We start from the raw sequence: 20,338 nt of genomic DNA, 5'->3' as shown, positions 1-20,338 counted from the left end.
TGTTTCCTTTTGAAAGAAGCTTAGAAGCGAAAAGAAAGAGAGGAGAGAAACCAGAGGGCAGCTCAGAGGCAAACACATTTGCTTTCTGCGTAGGGAGGCCCGCAGGTGTCTTCACATGCAAGCAGGCAGGGAGCGGGAGCTCAGAGGGAAGGATGCAACGTTTAGAACTTTTTAGAATCTTTTAGAAGAGTGAGAACTTACCTTTCCTGGAGAAAGGAAACAGAAGCAGCAGTGGGAGTGGGGATTCTGATGGGGAGCTGGGGGTTGAAGGAGAGGGGGCCCTGGAGTACTTGGCTGGTCTGTCTGGTAAGCACAGTGAGAGGGACCTGGGGGAGGGAGTTGGGCTGCAGGCAGAGAGAAGTGTGAAGGTGGCCACCACGGGGAATGTACAGGCTCTTAATAGAAGAGGGATGTATCACACAGAAGCAGTGATGGTGAATATCAGAGCCTGAGATCCAGGAGTGCCCAGGGCATGCCAGTGTGAAGATGGGTTCTTAGAAACAACAGGAAAAATTGCATCAGATCAGACAGACATGATCAGGAGGAAGTTAGATCACTAAGTTCTCATGATACTCGTTAGAGAAAGACCTAGACTCCCACTTTCACTGGAAATATTTAGTAAAAAAACATTAAATATAGTCTCACAAAAAATCAGAGGCTCTGCTTCATGATGGTGCCCCCGATCGCTGGCCTTCCTGCTGCAGGGTGCCGTCCTTCTGTGAGCAGAGTGCTGTTTCAAATCTCAACGCCTCACTGTGCTTTCTCACTGCAGGGCCTCACTGCCCCTCAGATCCCATTGTTAGGGGTGAACGGAGGGGTGGAGATCTGGGCACCTGGCCCAACACAAGTCTATCCCTTATTTGTGGGTGACACTTTGCTGCCACTGTCTGTTTTTCCAGAGCCTATGTGCCCCTTGAGAATAAGAACCCCAGAGAAGCTACCTCAGAGGGTTCTCAGTCCCCACTCTGGGACAGCAGAAGATAGCTGTGTGTGCAGTGTGTGTGAGTAAGTGTGAGGGCTGCCCAGGAGTCGATAATGGGCGTGAATCTGGACCTCAGCATGTGGCCAAAAGATTCAAGTTCTTTTCTCAGGTAGTAACAGTAGTAACAGCAGTCACAGCAGTAACAGTAGTAATAGTAGCAGTAACAGTGGAGGATAGTTTTCCACTTAGAAATAAAGATGTCTCTGAGCAGCATTGGGAGCATTGGATAGCTACATCACCTGGCTGTGGAAGACTGCTGGACTAACAGGATGTCAGGGATGAGGTCTGGGATCCTCGGGGTGAGAAGATGGATTGTGAATGAAAAAGCTGAGGGATCAGAAATGTCTGCATTTGCCCTGAGAAAACATCTTTGAGTTGGGGCTTCTCCTCAATCATTAACCATCCAGACACAGTATTATCCTAGCTATTTCTGGACAGTAAGTCTAAACAACAGATATAAGGATGCATTTAATTTTGACATTGTTTCTTTAGGTCCTTCATATGAGATAAAATACATAAATTGTCTAAATGTCTACCAGTGCCACCTTTGCAAATGGATTTGTGACATTTGAAAATGTGTCTTGAGAGAAAACTGATTGAACACAAAATATTGGCTTAGAAAGCCAATGACCTCCTTTTAAAATGTTTCTCATCAGATGGCCTAGAGATTCTAGACATTTGTCAAACCCAAAACTTAGATCAGCTGACGAAGCCCTCTGTCAGCAGGCGCCGTCCCTCTCCCTTTGCCATGGCCCTCTGGAACTAGGCGTGTGGAATGATTCAGGGTTCTCTGTTCACTGCGGCCTTCCCCCGAGACTCCATGATCGCGTGATGAGGGGCTTCTTGCTGTGGGCTTCCTGCCCACACGCAGCCCCGCCCTCAAATATCTATGACACCAAGTCCCACTCCTCCAGGGGTCACCACATGAACCACTTCCTCTGCAAAGTCTCCTTTAGTGCCCCGACACAGATGCCCTGGTGTCTTGTGTCTGCCTCGGTTTCCTTATCTGAAAATGGAAAAGCAAGAGTACCCTCCTCACAGGGTTACTGGGTTGGTGAAACAGGTTAGTACATACAAAGTTCTTCCAGGGCCTGGCGTACAGGAAGCACTTGGCCATGTCAGCAACCGTTATCACGCTGACGCTTGTCATCCTCTACTATAGTTGTTTACTTCTTGCTCACTGCTAGACTGTAAGCCTCTTGAAAACTGGGTCTAAATCTTATGAATTCCTGGAGCACAGTAAACATTTGTTGACCCAATGAAAGAACAACAAATTTGGGAATGAAAGAGAGAAAGAACAGCTATGTGAACAGCAAACCATGGCCCGAGGATCCCTTCACAGTCGCTGCCTTTTGGAATGTTTAAGTCCTTTGGGGCAGGAGCGGGGACTCCATCTGAAGGTCACCTCCTCCAAAAGCCCTCCCTGACTATCTAGCTACAGCAGTGCCCTGCCCAGGCGCTCTGTACCACATCACCTTGCCTGTTCTTCACAGCGCCTATTATTCTCCAAAATCATTTTATTTCTTCTTTGCTGTTTGTCTTTCCCACCAGAATGTAAGCTCCTAAGAGCCGGGATCTTCTCTGTTCAGCTCTGTGTACTCAGTACTTGAACAGTGCCTGGCCTGGTGTGGATGCTCAATAAATGTTTGATAAACGAACGGATTCTCTACCGAAGGAGAAAGGCACCATTTTGGGGAGCACTGCCCTCTCTCTTCCCAGACACACACCAACCTACCAAGATAGTTTATTTATTTGCACGGGGCCAGCATCTGGACCTGGTTAACACTGTATTTGCATTTTCAAAACTGTGTCATCTTATTTGCAAGGCCAGGACTTCTATCAAATGCTTTCAAATTTGAGTTATAATGAGCAATAATGTGCTGCTTCTCACCAGCAGCTTCAAATAATGGAGGCTGCAATAACCTTCCACCTAATATCTCCTGTTTTCAATTTACAAAATGGTGTTTAAAAATATATATGACTTTCAACAGAATGTTGTCTTTTGTGAAAAATAAGGTGATTGTTCATAAGAAGTAAACCCATGTCTCATGTAGTATGTTCCACACATCCACACATGTTCTGATGACAAGACAGAAGGCTGACATATGTGCAAAGCTGTGAGTCCAAGAGGCAAAGATGCTGCTCACCTCATGTGCTTTAAATATCTTCATATGCTCCTTTTAGCAACATCAGTGGGAAAATGAACTCTTCTGTCTTTTTGGACTTGACACCCATTTTTTTAAACAATATAAATTTACTCCTAATATTTAATCGTTCTTTAATGGAATAACCATAATTAGGATCCCCCCCCAGACACACACACTAATATCTGAGCATGTTGAGTAATAGGATTCATACTTACTGGTGCACTTCTGAATCTGGCGATGGGGTTGTTGATGGAATCTCAGAATTTGCTGGGTGGGTGGCTGTGAAATGAACCTTACCAGTGTATCCTGGAATATTTGTAGAGCTAAAGGAAAGAGGGAGAAGAAAGGAAATGAAAACACCGATTTGTGAAAGAGCACCCGAATATGAAAATATAAAAGATGTTGCAGTCTAATGGTTTTGTCCTGCGTGAGGTCTGGAAACCGGGCTGCCAAACAAGAAGGGGTGCAGTCAGGAAGCACAGTGATGCAGAGAGGTGCAGATAACAGCTCTACTCAGGACTGAAGAAACTTATTTCAAGTGCATGTTTTCCTATTATTTGAATTTGCATGCCTTTTACATACACAATTCCCCGCTGAGCTCTGTTTCCTAATGAAGGCAGACGCTGACTCTTTACAGAACCCTAGGCCTCTGTTCCACACATAACTGTGATACTGATTCCAATATTAGTGGACACACAACTGTGTTTTTTAAATAATATTTCTTTCTTGTTACTATTAATGTACTGTATTACTAATTTCACATAATTTCCTAAAATTGCACACATTTAAACAAGTATTGGCTTGTTTAGTTCAATTCCACTTACTCCTCTGCTTCTCTCATTCTATTCCCACCAATGAGAGAGGAAAAAAGAAAAACACAAGAATGAGGAGGAGAGTTTTTCCATGTGGATATGAAATCCCTCTCTTGGCAAACAAAAATTCAAAAGAAATATTTTGATTGGTAGTTCAGAGGAGTGTGAAGAGTAACTACTATTTTTGCTATTTTCATAGTATACAAATGCTTTGCATGGATTATTTCCTGTGGGAGAGGTGAGGCTGGACCAGGGTCAGTCCTGTGTGCTGCTTAGGACATGTGGCCTTAACCTAAAGAGCTTGAGAAAATATAAGATTTAAACTTCATTTCAAGGATAAAGAATATACTATAGGCAAATCATGAGGCCCGCTCAACAAATACATCATCTTTGTGGAATTCAGCTCTTAGGATCCCTTCAGTGCCACAGCCTCAGCTTATTGTGCCTGCTTTGGTGGGAGGAAGAGAAACAATGGCATCATTACGTGCCCGTAGCAAGGAAAATGTCAGACGTCAGTTTGCTACTTTCACTCACTCAGTGGTTGGCGCTTCCATCCCTGGGCCTTTCTCCGAGGGCATGACATCCCTTTGGCATGGTTCCTTATTCTAGTTGATGCACAGACCAAATGCAACATGGCAGTAACATCCACACCCTTGTCAAAGGCGAAGGAATGATTCCTCTGTGGATCTCTTGGTTATATCCATGTCCTTTCCACACAGCCAACAAGCCAAAGAAAACCTCCAGGAACCATTTACCTTAGGAGTAAGTTTTGAAATGTGGAGCTCCAGGGAGGTTGCTCCTTACAGTGTCAGGTGATGAGGCAGACAGAAGAGAAAAGTAGTGTGTGCTCAAGGGTTAGGACTCAACTTTGGACCCCAGGACTCTGCTCATCAGCCCTCAAATCTGGATGGTTGACATAATCTCTCAGAGCCTTATTGCTTCAGCTATGAAAGGGGGTCTTAATACTAACCTCAAGGACACCCTTGAGAGTAAAGTGCAATTCTGCCTGTGAAAATGTCTCGTGGAAAAAAGGTAGTGGTTCGTATTGTAACCAGTTGGTGTCCTTCCATGCACTGATTATGTGTTGGTATCAGAATGTTAGAGAACAAAGTATGTATCAGGCAGGAATTGCACTAATAAACTTCATACGTCTCTTCCCAGTGCATCATTCTACGACTCTATAGGTGATGACTTCACGGCTGGCAGGCAATAAAATCAGGGTCACCTGACGCTAACAAAGTGAAGGGAGATTACATCAAGGGCAACAGCAGAACAAATAGTACAAGTTAACGGATCTCGTGAGACTAGGAAAATGAGGCAGCTAAACAGTAGGGGAAGCCCACCACACCGGGAGCGGGCCTCTCTTGCCAGCCTGACTCAACCCCTGAACCAACTCTGAGATTTTACTCAAGTGAGGAAAGCCCTCTGGGCCTCAGTTCAGTCAAGTGTAGCAGGGAGAGAACACCACCACCCTCGCAGGGGCCCTCCCGGGGTTAAGCGAATGTGAAAGCAGCCAGCAAATCTTTAGCACTGAGTAGGAGCTCAATTAATTTTAGTTGAAATGCGAGATTTTACAAAATAGGAGCCCAGTAGGTGGAGAATGCAAAGTTTTTCGAGCACGGGTGGCTGTAAAGATAAGACAGTGCTTTCCAAAGTTGTTGCCTACTGAAAATTCATGGGGATTTTTAAAAGGTACCGAAGCCTGACTCCTACCCCCAGATATTCTGATTTAATTGGTCAGCAGTGTGACCTGGGAATTGGGGTTTTCAAAGCCCTCCAGGTAATTCTAGTGTGCCACAAAGTTTGGAAGTCTCTGTCTTGGAGATCCATTTTCAGGTTTGTTGGAGGGACCTGGGTGAGTAAACTAGTGTTGCCAAATTCCAGGCAGTGCCATTTAGGATTTCTTGGAATTTTCTTGAAGGAGTGTAGCCGTATGTCAGTGAGGTAACAAAAAATGGGGCAAAATTATTCATGTGTATGTCTCTCCCCTAAACATTCACTGAAGCTTCCATGCATGTTACAAAGGAAATCCCCTTCCTCTGTGTGAGAGGTTTTTTCCACTGCCCCTAAAACACCTGCAGAATTAAAATGCCTCTAAAGTCATAGCCTTCCATTAGAGCAGTTAAGAAGTCAAAGATGGAAGCAAGCAATTTGTCAATCACAAGAAAGGCTGGATATGAAACATCATACAGCTATACGTGCCTTGTAGCATAGAGGTAATGGATGTTAAATGGTATTATTCATTACATTATAATAACGATGTTATATTGTATTACATCCTATCTAATAATAACAAACCATGAACAAGTACTGAATTAAAGATAAGATGCTTATGCTTGAGAATTCAGTTGCATAATAAACTGCCAACTATTTGAAAATGAAAGTCCTCGCCCAGGCTGCTTCTAAATCCATTCCATTTAGCCCTTTTGCAGGGGTATCACAAGCGGAGCTTTTCCATCTTAAGTGCAACAAGTTGGCCTTACATGAAGAAAGTAGTCTGTGGGGGGCAGCCTACAGACCTGTGGCTGAAAGCAGACATTATCTTTCAGATGGGGAAAGAAAGGTATTGAAGATACTGAAACGGACAGACTTTAAAATAGATTTCAGATTAGTTGCATGTTCAAAGGCGACCTCCCTCATTTGAGGAGGGCAGACACAGGCAGGCGCCCATTTAAAAATGAGAGACGTTTTGATTTTTGTCTTTGCTCCATAGCGTCTAGTCCTTTGAACACCTTCTTTTCTACCCTGACTCCCAAAATAAGCCTGGTTTTGATCAATAATGGGTAAAGTTGAATAAATTATTGCCTAAGTTTACAACTAATTGGTTTTGTTCAACAAAGCATAATAAAATAGAAATTAAATAACTTTAGAAAATAAGAAAGTTTAGTAAATCAGTTAGCAAAAGGGAGCACAGATGGTGTGTAATTAAAAGCTGAATAGAAAATAAAGAAAAAGTGGAAAAAACTATGTTATAGGTAGAGTATATGTAATGTGTACGTGGATTAGAACTTCACTGTGCACATAGCCTCTCTCTCTGTACTATGGGCTACATCCCGGGCACCCTTTTATTTGCTTGCATGAATTGACTTATCTAATTCTCGCAATAACCTGTGTCATAGGTCTTATTATCATGCCCATTTTATAGGCGCAAGAACTGAGGCAGAGACAGTCTACATAACATGCCCAAAGCCAACCAAGCTGGCAAGTGGCAGAACTGACACCAACTCAGAAGGCCTGGATGGGAAATGCCCCTTGTGCGCACACACTCAGGGCTTCCAGCCTAGCCGGGAGAGATTTGCTAGGTCAGAGCAGACAGCATTTATTCAGAGTGTGGGTATAAGTGCCGGTTCAAGTCAATTTGACCATCTTTTATTGAGAGCTATGCTGTGGGAGGTACAGATTTAGGCAGAAATCAAGCAGGCCTGGCTCCTGACAGCTTTCACATTAATAAGCAACTTCAAAGAAAATGTACGTCTAGAAGTTTAAAGAACCCAAATGGGGCAAACACCATCAATGCAAAGTAAGAGAGGGAGCGTGTAAGAGGAGTACAGAAAGAGGTGTGGGGTCACAGTGTCAGAGCAGCTGGCATTTAACTCTAGGGCTGCCCCTAACAGCCAAGTGACCTTAAACGCAGAATTGAAGTTTCTGAGCCACACTCTGCCCACGGTCAGAGGGACTGTAGCTCCCTTGCAAAGGGCTAGGGGCAATGTTACCTGGGTACAGTGCTGGCATAGTGCAGGTGCGGTGGGAGGGGAAGCAGGACTGGGAGGGTGGGAAGAAAGCAGAGGGAGATGCAGCAGAGGGGCAAGGCTGGGCCTTCTGGGGTGACTGAGAGAAGAGGTCCTACAGGAAGCTCTGAGGGTGGGGCGCTGCTGGGAGGGAAAGCACGGAAGGCTGGTGAGCTTTGATTTGTTTGCTTTAATGTTCAGTGAGAAATCCAAGTAAGATCAGAATCATTCTTGTCACTGGACTGTGTTTCTCCGAGTGTGATAAGATGCTGTAGCCCCCAGATTTGTTCAGGAATTATAGCTTTAATATTATCATCATCATCTAGTGGATAGATTTTCTCTTCCTGTGTTAGAAACTTCACCTCTTCCATTTAGAAGGGGATATAGAAATAACCCAAAGCCTTCATATTAGAGTGGGGCTGAAGCCCCAGGAAGCACTTAGTCACCAGAGGCAGAGGGCATGTCCCTGTGGGTTCAGGGCGAGTTTGCCTGGGGATTAGGAGACTGCTCTCTTAGCCACTCACGAAATGAGTGATCTGGGGCTCTTTATATCATTTGCTCTGCCCTCAGCCTCCTCATCTGTAAAATGGGGATGGAACCTGTTCCCGCACCTCTGGCCTCATCGCACTATTTTGAAAAACAAATGAGAGAGTAGATGTGAAAGTTCTCTGAAAAGGCAGAAGTGTCAGGCTAATGTAAGGAACTACTATTCATAGCCTCATTCTTTAACCTGGGCTGTGGTAAGATTTTTTTTTTTAAGGTGCAACACACACTGGGGACTGGCAGGAAGGCCCCCCCTCCTTCCATCTCAGATCTTGACCAGCATCCGCCTGGGGGTCCATTTTGGACAATCACTCATTTTCACAAGTGCTTCATCACAGAGATGACTGAGTTAAAGTCACAGTAAATATGAAACCCTGTGAAGTACTGAAATAAAAGATGACAACCTAGTGGGAGACAGCACAGCGGAGGTGTCTGGCTGTTTGGGAAAACAGGCAAATGGTGTCTGGAAAGCACCAGGCTTGGGGTCAGAAGGCTCGGGCTCTCGGCCAGCTTCCACTTCAGTCTGCCCTGTCGCTCTGCGTGTGCCTCTCCTTCTCCGAGCCTCAGTTTCCTCGTTGGTAAAACAAGGAGCTGGACCAGGTGAGATGCACATACATAAGATCTCACAAAGTTCCAACAGTTAGTTCATCACAAAGGAAAACGCTCTTCCAGCAGCTCACTCCATTTTCTTAGCAAAGGGCAGGATTGTACGCTTTCAGACCCTGCTTTGCACAGATCTGCCATTACATCTCATTCCATAACCAGATGCTTTGCACAGATGACTCACGAATGCAAAGCATTTGAAACTACGTGGAAATACAAAATAATTACTAAGAGAACACAAACTTCTCTTCAACCTTGTTCATTAAGCTCTTGCAAAGAATATGGCTTCTATATTCAAGAGAAGTATAGAAAATCAGATTTGGAAAGAAAAAGGGGGCATCTTTATATTAATTTTACCTTAACTTTTTGCTTGACACAGATTGTAAGTGAGAAGTGACTTTGTATCATTTTTTAAAAATTCCTAAGCAGTATCCTGATCCAGCTAACAATACCTATTTGTTGAAGGGACAAACAAAAGCTGTTTAACTGTAGTTCAAGGATTCCTGTTGAACGCAATAGGTACTCCTCCTGGTAGGAACTAGTAGACTAGTTCCTAAATTAGTCACGTTAGAAGTTAGGAACTGCAGTGGAAACGGCATTAATATTTTGAGTTCCTTAACTTTAAATATTTTTTAGCAACTGGACTAGCCTACCAACTTAGAAAATATTTTAATTTTAATGATAAAACTTGTACAAGAATTCTGTTTTTAGGGATTTGTTCTACAGAAATGCATGTATAACTATGCAAAGATATATGTAGAGATTTTTTATTGCCGTATTGTTTACGACAGAAAAAAAATGTAGTAATTACTTGGCCTATGTAAACTATAATATAGCCTTGTAGTGGAATATCATGCAGCCATTAAAATATTTTAATAGCCCTACATAGTGTCAGGAAAAATGTCTATTGCATTTTTAACCTTACACACACACCACCCCCCATATATGCATGCACGCGTAACAGTATACATGTACCTATACATTGCAGACATTCAGGTGTGCTTGGAGAAAAAGACTAAAAAATAGATATTGGGATTGAAAATGGAAGAGATATTTTACTTTTTACACTTCAGAAATATTTGAATTATTTTCACAATGGGAAAAAAAGATGTTTGCTGAGCTTTAATGCTAGCGTTGAAGGTGAGCACAGGCATTGAGCACATACAGTGGTTCCACTGTAAACTTATACAAAAGTTCTAGAAAATGATTTAGCAATATGCACAAGAACATTTATATATTTTGACCCCATAATCCATTTGCAGGAATCTCCTTTAAGTAAATAATTCCAAATGATGAAAAACATTCATATAAAAAGTGTTTGATAGCATTATTTATCATAACAAAAAAATGGAAAGAATCTACATGGATAATCTAAATGAACTAGTCAATGACAGCACATCTACAAAAATAAAAATTATGATGAGTTTATGATAACATGTACCCATGATGATGTTGTAATATTCAGGTGGTAAAAATTATTTATGTGATATGAGCATAGTGATATAAATGTACAAAAGCAACACTAAAAATGTATATAACAGATGGGAAGGTGCCAAAATCTTAATGATAGTTATGTTTTTGTGGGAGAGTTTGGTTATGTTCTTATTGTGATTAATTTTTCTGTACTTTTTTCTATAGTAATCAGATTCATTTCTACAATTTAAAAAAACCCCTATTCTTTAGACTCTTAGTACAATCACTACCAATATAAAAAATACTGGGCGTGTCAGATGACTTGGTGACCAGAAAACAAAACCAATTAATGAGGGAAATTTGAAAAACATTCACCTTTTTAGGGAAATTGTGATTCCAACAACGGAACTGTCTGAACTCAAGAGTCAGTGGCCTTGACTCTGTCTGAAATATGGCTTCTTATTGAAGGGGCAGGAACAGTATGGCTCCCCAGCATGATTAAGTATCATGAATTATGAGAAGAACCCTCAAACAATGTCATATAGATATTTCTTTTTAAGAAAGTTTAAGATGAGAAACTAAAAGAAGAGCTATATTTGCTTTAGAATATGACGATACTCTATTCCCTACTTAGCACAAAGGTAGTAAGTTTAAGTGTTTCTGGCTTTTGGACTTTATGCAAATAACATCATATTGTATTGCTTTTTAGTTCAATGAAGTGTAGAAATGACATAATATTTTGTTTGGAGATTTAAGTATATGTAATAAAACTATAAAGCAAAGCAAGCAAAGGACAGGTACAAAGTCTGAAGGTGATGACCTCTGGGTTGGGGAGGGGAATCCAAGGATGAGGCTGGGAGGAGCTCACAGGTGGCTTAAGAGTTAATTTTAGTAAAATATTGTTTTTTTAGCTTGGCAGGGGACACACCGGCATTTATTCATTATTTTACTTTATGTGTTGCGTATGACTACATCTTTTTCATAATAAAAGTGGGAGGCATTTCTTTGTGTTAGAAGTTTAAGATTATACTAAAAATTGAAACCTAATCAAAAGGAGAAACTTTGCAGCCTTGGAGGCCCCCTAGTGCCCAAATCGGATAAGTACGTCTTCAATTTTTATGCGCTATCCCTTCATAATATCACTTCCTTAAAAACAGAAACTCTCAGCAAGATGAGGTAGAAAGGCATGCTCTCAAAGTTGTTAAAGTTGAATGGTATGTTTTACATCAAACTTTAAAAGTACTGCCAGACTGCTCTTCACTCTCTTTGAAGAATGACCTGAAGAATATGTTTCAATTCTTTAGCAAGAATGTTTTATAAAACATTTCAAAATTCAAACTCACATTTCAAGGGAGAAACAGCATTAAATTTTTATGTCTGCAGAATATTTTTAAAGTGATTTTCTCCCTAAAATTTTTCTTTAAAATTTTCAGAATAACTACATTTAATAGTAATAATTTCCTTGCAGAATTTATGGAAGAATCACACCAACTGATCCTTCCTCAAGGCTCAGCTCAAAGGGCCTCACCTCCAAGGCCTGGGGGTGAAAGCGCTCTTCAGAAACACTAAGCTCACTCTGCAGGAGCCTGGCCTCAGCCTGCTGTCTCTTACACCTGTTTGTGTCCAGAGCTTACCGGCCCTTCAGAATTTTAAGTAACGTGAAGGCAAAGTCTTTGTCTGTCCTATCTTTATATTACCAGTTGTTAGCACAGACCTTGGACCATTTTAGGTACTCTTTTATCTTTTCTTTTAGTTGAATTAGACATTTAAGTGGAATAAGTTACGTAACTATATTTTAAAACCAAAGCTAGTTTTGATGCATATTTTATAGCTTGGCCTAGTAGTCGAAAGAATTAGATAGTATAAATAGATAACATAAGAAAATTCAAAATATTGTAGAACATAGTATTGCATTTAACCAATAACAGAATAGGGCTGAGAACAGCTAATGTGAAATTTAACTTGTTTGTCTCATGTTTTTAAAAAATAGAAATCAATTAACATTTAAACTGCTGTCCTGATTCATACTATGGCCTTGCATGAAATCTTCTGCAAGTTTGTCAGTCATTACAGAAAGTGATGGTATCACATCCATGATGTTTACCATCTCAGTGACATAAGGAAAAGAGCATAGGACTTCAACTTCCAGCAGTGTGTCCTGTGAATCCTAGGGGAGCAATTTCTCAGCCTCAGTATTCCCATTGGTAAAAGCAAATGCAGGCACACCTCATAAATATTGTGGGTTTGGTTACAGACCACTGCAATAAAGCAAATATCAGAATAAAGTGAGTCACACAATTTTTTTTGTTTCCCAGTGCACATACAACTTACGTTTACATTATACTGTAGTCTATTAAGTGTACAATAGCATTGTGTTAAAAAATGTACATAGCTTGCATAAACACACTTTATTACTAAAAAGTGCTAACCATCATCTGAGCCTTCAGCGAGTCATAGTCTTTTTGCTGGTGGAGGGTCTTGCTTCAATGTTGATGGCTGCTGACTGATCAGGGTGGTGGTTGCTAAAGTTTGGGGTGGCTGCAGCCATTTCTTAAAATAAGACAACAATGAAGTTTGCTGCATCAATTGACTGTTCCTCTCACGAACAATTTTCCTGTAGCACACAACGTTGTTTGAAAGCATTTGATCCACAGTAGAATTTTCAAAATTGGATTCAATCCTTTCAAACTCTACTTCTGCTTTATCAACTAAGTTTATGCCATATTCTAAATCCTTTGTTGTCTTTCAACATTCTTCACAGCATCTTCACTAGGAGTAGATTCTGTCCCAAGAAACCACTTTCTTTGCTCATCCATAAGAAGCAACTCCTCATCTGTTCAAGTTTGATCATGAGATTGCAGTAATTCAGTCCCATATTGAGGCTCCACTTCTAATTCTAGTTCTCTTGCTATTTCCACCACATCTGCAGTTACTTCCTCCACTGAAGTCTTGAACCCCTCAAAGTCATCCGTGAGGATTGGAACCAACTTCTTTGAAAGTCCTATTAATGTTGATATTTTGACCTCTTCCCATGAACCATGAATGTTTTTAATGGCATCTAGAATGGTGAATCCTTTCCAGAAAGTTTTCAATTTACTTTGCCCAGATCCACCAGAGGAATCACTACCTATGGCAGCTATAACATTATGAAATGTGTTTCTTAAATAATAAGACTTGAAAGTCGAAATTACTCCTTCATCCGTGGACTGCAGAATGGATGTTGTGTTAGCAGGCATGAAAACAACAGTAACCTCGTTGTACATCTCCTTCAGAGCTCTTGGGTGACCAGGTACATTGTCAATGAGCAGTAATATTTTGAAAAGAATCTTTTTTCCTGAGCTGTAGTTCTTAACTGTGGGCTTAAAATATTCAGTAAACCATCTTGAAAACACACACGTGCTATCATCCAGGCTTTGTTTTCCATTTATAGAGCACAGGCAGAGTAGATTTAGCATAATTCTTAAGGGCCCTGGGATTTTTGGAATGGTAAATGAGAGTTGGCTTCAATTTCAAGTTTCTAGCTGCTTTAGCCCCTAACAAGAGAGCCTGTCCTTTGAAGCTTTGAAGCCAGGCATTGACTTCTCTTCTTTAGCTATGAAAGTTTTAGGTGGCATCTTCTTGCAATATAAGGCTATTTTGTCTACACTGGAAATCTGTTGTTCAGTGCAGCCACTTTCATTAGTGATCTTAACCAGATCTTCTGGATAACTTGATACAGCTTCGATATCAGCACTTGCTGCTTCACCTTGCGCTTCTGTGTTATGAAGATGACTTCTTTCCTTAAACTTTATAAATCAACCTCTGCTGGCTTCGAAGATTTTTTCTGCAGTTTCCTCACCTCTCTCAGCCTTCAGAGAATTGAAGAGAGTTAGAGGTTTGCTCTGGATTAGGCTTTGGCTTAAGAGAATGCTATGGCTGGTTTGATCCGCTATCTAGAACACTCAAACTTTCTCTGTATCAGCAATAAGCCTGTTTCTCTTTCTTATCATTCATGTGTTCCCTGGAGTAGCACTTTTAATTTCCTTTAAGAACTTTTCCTTTGCCTTCACAACCCGGCTAACTGTTTGGCATAAGAGGCCTATCTTTCAGCATATCTCAGCTTTCCACATATCTTCTTTGCTGAGCTTAATCATTTCTAGCTTTTGATTTACAGTGAGAGACATGCAACTCTTCCTTTCACTTGAAAACTTAGAGATTATTGTAGGATTATTTATTTGTTTATTTTTTATTGAGGTAACATTGGTTTATAATAGACAGTATGTTCTGTGATACCAGTCTCAGCAATATCTTTCTGGATATGTCTCCTCAGGCAAGGGAAATAAAAGAAAAAATAAACAAATAGGACTACATCAAACTAAAAAGCTTCTGCACAGCTAAGAAAAACATCAAGAAAATGAAAAGATAACTTACCGACTGGGAGATGTTTGCAAATCATATGTCTGATAAGAGGTTAACATCCAAAATACATAAAGAACTCATACAACTCAAGACTAAAAACACAAACAACTAAATTAAAAAATTGGCAGAGGATCTAAAGAGATATTTTTCCAAAGAAGATATGTGGATGGCCAACAGGCACGTGAAAAGATGCTCAACATCATTAACTACCAGGAAAATGCAAATCAAAACTACAATGAGATATCACCTCACCACCTAATAATAGAATGCCTATTATTAAAAAAAGAAAAAACAAAACAAGTGTTGGAGAGGATGTGGAGAAAAGGGAACCCTTAAACACTGCTGGTGGAAAATTAAATTGGTACAGCCACTATGGAAAACAGTATGGAGTTTCCTCAAAAAATTAAAAATAGAAATACCATATGATCCAGTTATTCCACTGTCACATTATTAATTGGTCTAGTTGCAATATTGTTGCGTCGCAGGGAATAGGGAGACCCAAGGAGAGGGAGAGAGACAGGGGAACAGCCAATTGGTAGAGCAGTTAGAATACACATAACATTTATTGATTAAGTTTGCCATTTTACATGGGCATGCTTCATGGTGCCCCAACACAATTACAGTAGTAGAATCAAAGACCACTGATCACAGATCACCATAACATATATAATAATCAAAAAGTTTGAAATATTGCGAGAATTACCAAAATGTGACACAGAGACACTAAATGAGCAAATGCTGTTGGAAAAATGGCATCACTTTGCCCGACGCAGGGTTGCCACAAAACTTCAATTTGTAAAAAGCACAATATCTGTGAAACACAATAAAGTGAAGCAATAAAATGAAGCATACCTGTATATATATTAAATATATTGTACACATATACCTATTATATATGTAACATAGAATATTAAAATGTTACATATATTGTGCATACATGTATAATATATAATATAATGTAATGTAATATAATATAATATAATACAAGGTGCCCAGGTTAGTCAGTGCCCAAAACTGTAATCTCCTTTGTGACAAATTACAGCTCTTTTAAGAAACAGATACCTTTCTTCTTAAGCTATGCTCAGTAGCAGGCCATTTTTTATTTGTCCATTTATAATAAAGCCGATCACCATGCTTCATCCTTAATAAAGTAAGAGGAATAATTATGAGTGGCACTCACCAACTTGTGTTTGTATAAAGAATTTTAGAGCTCCGCGGCTTGGCTAGAGATGTGATGTCTCCATAGGGGTTGTCAATGTCATCAGCGTTTGTAGACTGCACATAACCACTGTTAGGGTGAAAAGAAAAGATGACATGTGTTTATAAGAAGCATAGAAGAAATAGATAAACAGTGTCCTAAATTCCAAAGGAAATCTTATTTGCCAAAGTAGATCAAAATCTGAAAATGCAAAAAGAAAAAAAATCCACGATGATGGAAAAACTTTGCTTTAAAAAAAATAAAGGAGACTTTCCCTTTTTCAGAGTAAGAGTTGCCAGGCTCTTGTCATCTCAAGTTTTGTCCAGAGTAAGAGTAACAACTGATTTGTGTTTTTGAGCAAGGAAATAGATTGTTTCTGCAACCCTGGTACAACTCCTTCACTGGAGACTGGAAGGAGGCCTGAGGCAAGACAGATACTGGTATCTGCCAGAGCTAAGAGGGCTCCCAAGGAAATGGAAACCTGGGCAGGTGTCCAGGAATCCTGGGCAACCAGCCATGTGCCTTTGGGGGCCTAAGAGAAGACTGAGTTGGTATCAGTCAGAGAGTGTCCTTGAGGCACTTCCACTCGTAGAAAGACTTATCAACTCTATTGCAGAGAAGAAGAGGCAACACTAATGGGGGTGGAAGGATCCAGACCTCTTCATTTTCTTGGATTTACTTTGTTCCAAGGTACTATGATCTGAGTGTTCCCTAAAATTCGTATATTGAAATCCTAATGCCCAAAGGTGACGGTATTAGGAGGAGGGAGGTGATTAGGCCATGAGAGTGGAGCCATCATGAATGGAATTAGTGTTCTTCTAGAAGAGACCCCACAGAGCTCCCTTGCCCCTTCCACCATGTGAGGATACAACAAGAATTCTGTGATCCAGAAGAGGGCCCTCACCCGATCATGCTGGCAGCCAGATCTCAGACTTCTAGACTCCAGAACTATGAGAAATAAAGGTCTGTTGTTTATAAACCACCCAGTCTGTGGTATTTTGTTATAACAGCTTGAGCAGACTAAGACACAAGGTTATTCTTTGATCTAAAGCAGAAAAGACCCCAAAATGGTGGATGATGCACGTCCTTGCCTTCCATGGAAAGCCAGATTTAAATTTTAAAAAGTAAGAGGATACGTTTCCTGCACTCCAGTGTCAGTGAGCACATCATATCTTCTGCATCAAGTATAAAAGGCTTTCTGGTTGACTACACTCAATATTAGTAGCATCCAAGGTATTTTATTTCATAAAATAACCAATTTGGGAAAACAGGAGAATACCACTCCCCCTTTTTTTCTTTTATCAAAATCTTCAACAAACCTTTGATGAAAATCCTAACATTAAACAGACACTGTGCTAGGAAACAGAAATCCGTTAGAAAGCATGAGTTGTCTTAAAAAAGTGAATTATAAACATGAGTGAGCTGAAAATAGCTACAATTTAGATCTAAATCTAGTAATTTTAAAACATTAAGAAACATTACTTACGTATAGAGAGGAATGTATTTGCTTCTAGAACTTGGACTCACACTTAGAAAAAGAGAAAATAGGAGTGATTGAGTTACTGACATTAACTTAATAAACATCAAATTATTATAGCATTTCTCTTGTTAAATAAAGACAAAGTCTTCAGACATATCTTATAGGAATTGGCTTGCAAAAGTTTGTAATTTTAAACAGAAATGATTTAAAGATGTAGTTTTAAGTGAAAATAAAAACAGAAAATATTGATTCCAAACTCTCATGGACACTTATGTCTTTGTTGATTCCCTTTTTTTCTGTGCCCATCTTCCTCTATTTTATATATGAGATGCCTGCCACAGCATGGCTTGATAAGCAGTGCGTAAGTCTGCGCCCAAGATCCGAACCTACCGAAGTGGAGTGCGTGAACTTAACCACTGTGCCACCAAGCCCCCACTGTTGACTCTCTTTTGATCTAGCTCTACTTCAAAGCCTCTCCTCTTGGGTTTTTCTTTTGCCATATATTTCTTTAGTGATTACACATGCAATATTTGGCAAAGTTGAACCTCTCATTTTCTTAGACACACAGAATTTTCACATTTAAGTGGATCTTATTGACTATCCAATATAACTCTCCATGCTAGTAATGAAGCACCTATGGCACAAATTTCAGTAACTTTCACAAGATCACAAGGATCTTAGAGTACATTTTCCTCTGCTCTAGCCCTAGAACCAGCCATTTCTCCAAGGATCTCAAAATTTCTTTTATTGGATAATGGGGTTTAAAAACCACCATTTAGGTGCTAGATGTGCTTGTGGCTGCTGGGGTGTCCCAGTTTCTAGTCCCTTTCCGTGGAAACAGCTAGGAATATATGGATGTGTATTAACTCATGTATACCCACATACCTCTATATATTGCTGTATGTACTATCTATGTATTTATTAAAATATACATGAGTTCATGGATATCTCCTAATCTAATCCAGCACCACAGGGCTCATTATTAGCCTTTCTCTTTCACATAATTGTAATTTCCTTCTCTGACAGTATGAAATCTGCCTCCTATTATCTACCAAAGATTTACTTTTTGGTTCAAACCTACTATACATGTTATAAGTTTTGGAATTGCCAAGTCATTTCTCTGTGAGAAACACATTTACCAACTAGAGTATAGTGCTTATACATAGTTCTTTTTGTCTTTAGTCTTACAGTATTCAGTCAAAATATTGTTCCCAAATTTATTTAGGTCCAAATTTATTTAGGGCCACTCCTTTTTTCCCCCAATCCCCCTAAGTGTACTTGTCATTTATTTGTAACACAGATTCATTTGTCACAATCTGCGTTCCATCCTGGACTCCCCCGTAATTCTGGTAGATTTTTATTTACTTCTTTATTTTTTACTTTGCATTCAGTAAAGCTCATTCTTATTGGTTGACAAATGCAAAGAATCATGTGGTTACCACCACAGAACCATACAGAAGAGTTCCATCATTCTAAATATTCCATTCATAGACTCTGTATTTACCCCTTTCCTCCTCCCCAACTCTTGGCAGCTGTTGATCTATTCTCATCCCTATAGTTTTACGTTTTCCAGAATGTCATACAAATGGAATCAAACAATATGTGATCTTTTGGGTCTGGCTGCTTTCATTAAGAAAAATGCATTTAGGATTTACTCATATGTTATGTGTTGCATTTGCTCTTTTTCATTGCTGAGTAGTATTCCATTGCATGAGTGTACTCTCGTATGTTTATCTAATGTAAGTTTTTCCATTCATCTGTTGGAAGATATCTTGGTTGTTTCTAGGCTTTGGAGATTATGAATAAAGCTGTAATAACATTCACAGATAGGTTTTCTTGTGAACAACATTTGCATAGAGCAAAGCTCCAGGGTGAGCGGTACCCTCACAGATTCTAAGATGTGGCAGTACTGACTAAGACATATAGCTTTTAATTCATCAGATGATTTTTCATCAAAAAAATTAATGTAATGGATCTTTATATACTGGAATAAAAATTTTATCATCTAGGTGAGCTATTCACTATTTACTGCATGATATGTAAATAAAAAGATGCTAATAAAGATTTTTCATTAGCACTGACAATATTAGGAGTTAGTATCAATAATTTACATCTTTTTTTTACAGATACTTGGATGAGATTATGAACAATTTCAGTTTACTGCGTTTACAAGAATCTTATAGTTTTGAATGTCTTAATCTTTTACTTAAATTATTACCATTCAATTTATACATTGGAATCTATTATTTATATTGAGGCATTTTACAAATTTGTCAAAACCATCTTTTAAACAGTTTTTATCAAAAATTTCACACGTTATTTTTAGAATATGTCTCAATAAAATCTATTTACTGCCAAGACTCAATATTTTTCTCAATATTGTCACTGTTCCCAATTCCAGATCCAGCATTTAAACTTGATTATGATTCTGCATATTTTCACTTCATTATTCTTTTTTCTTCTAATAATAAAAAAATTCTTTTTTAAAGAGTAATTTCTGCTGGTTTTATTGAAGTAGTACAGCTGTCAAAGACGTAAAAAATGTTGTCTTTGATACTATTTTTTCATAACTAAAATTTATCAAAAACTCTCAATAATTTTGCTGACTGTGGATAGAGGTGTCCCGCATTTTGTGTTGAAATTAATTGAGATTAGGTAAATATAAAATTAAATGTACAAGGTTATCTCTCCCATTGAGGTGATGATCAACCCAACCGTCACCAAACCAGATAATCAGATGAAACTCTAGAGAGCAAACAATGGAATAATTTCATTGTGAACAGCATGTGTCTTTCTTATGTATTATCTGTCTGTCTCATACTATTCTTCAAAATTGGCTACAGTGTTTGTTGCGCAATATGCAGTTCTACTTAAAGTTCCATGTGATTCATTCTTCTATTTTCTATTCTATTTAATTTTTGCAAAATGCAGGTTGTGATTCACCACGAATGGGTTGCAACCCACAGGCAAATCACTCATTAAACTGCTTAGTAAAGTCTACTCTTTAAACTGGACTAGGATCATTGCTTAATCA

General features: G+C 39.4%; 1 protein-coding gene across 1 annotated transcript in view; it reads right to left on the bottom strand.

Moving 5' to 3' along the window:
* The window catches only part of SPMIP7 (sperm microtubule inner protein 7), a 53,969-nt gene that overhangs the window by 1,798 nt on the left and 31,833 nt on the right, over positions 1 to 20,338 (bottom strand). Inside the window, exons 6-8 of the mRNA XM_070615575.1 lie at positions 17,311 to 17,352; positions 15,807 to 15,914; positions 3,345 to 3,452 (exon numbers count right to left, since the gene is read on the bottom strand). Of these exons, the coding sequence (XP_070471676.1) occupies positions 3,345 to 3,452; positions 15,807 to 15,914; positions 17,311 to 17,352 (258 nt within the window). The remainder of the gene's footprint in view (positions 1 to 3,344; positions 3,453 to 15,806; positions 15,915 to 17,310; positions 17,353 to 20,338) is intronic.

The sequence above is a fragment of the Equus przewalskii genome, chromosome 4, assembly GCF_037783145.1.
Source record: "Equus przewalskii isolate Varuska chromosome 4, EquPr2, whole genome shotgun sequence".
Classification (NCBI taxonomy): domain Eukaryota; kingdom Metazoa; phylum Chordata; class Mammalia; order Perissodactyla; family Equidae; genus Equus; species Equus przewalskii.
Note: the sequence above shows the minus strand (reverse complement) of the source record. Positions and strands in the feature narration are given on the sequence as shown.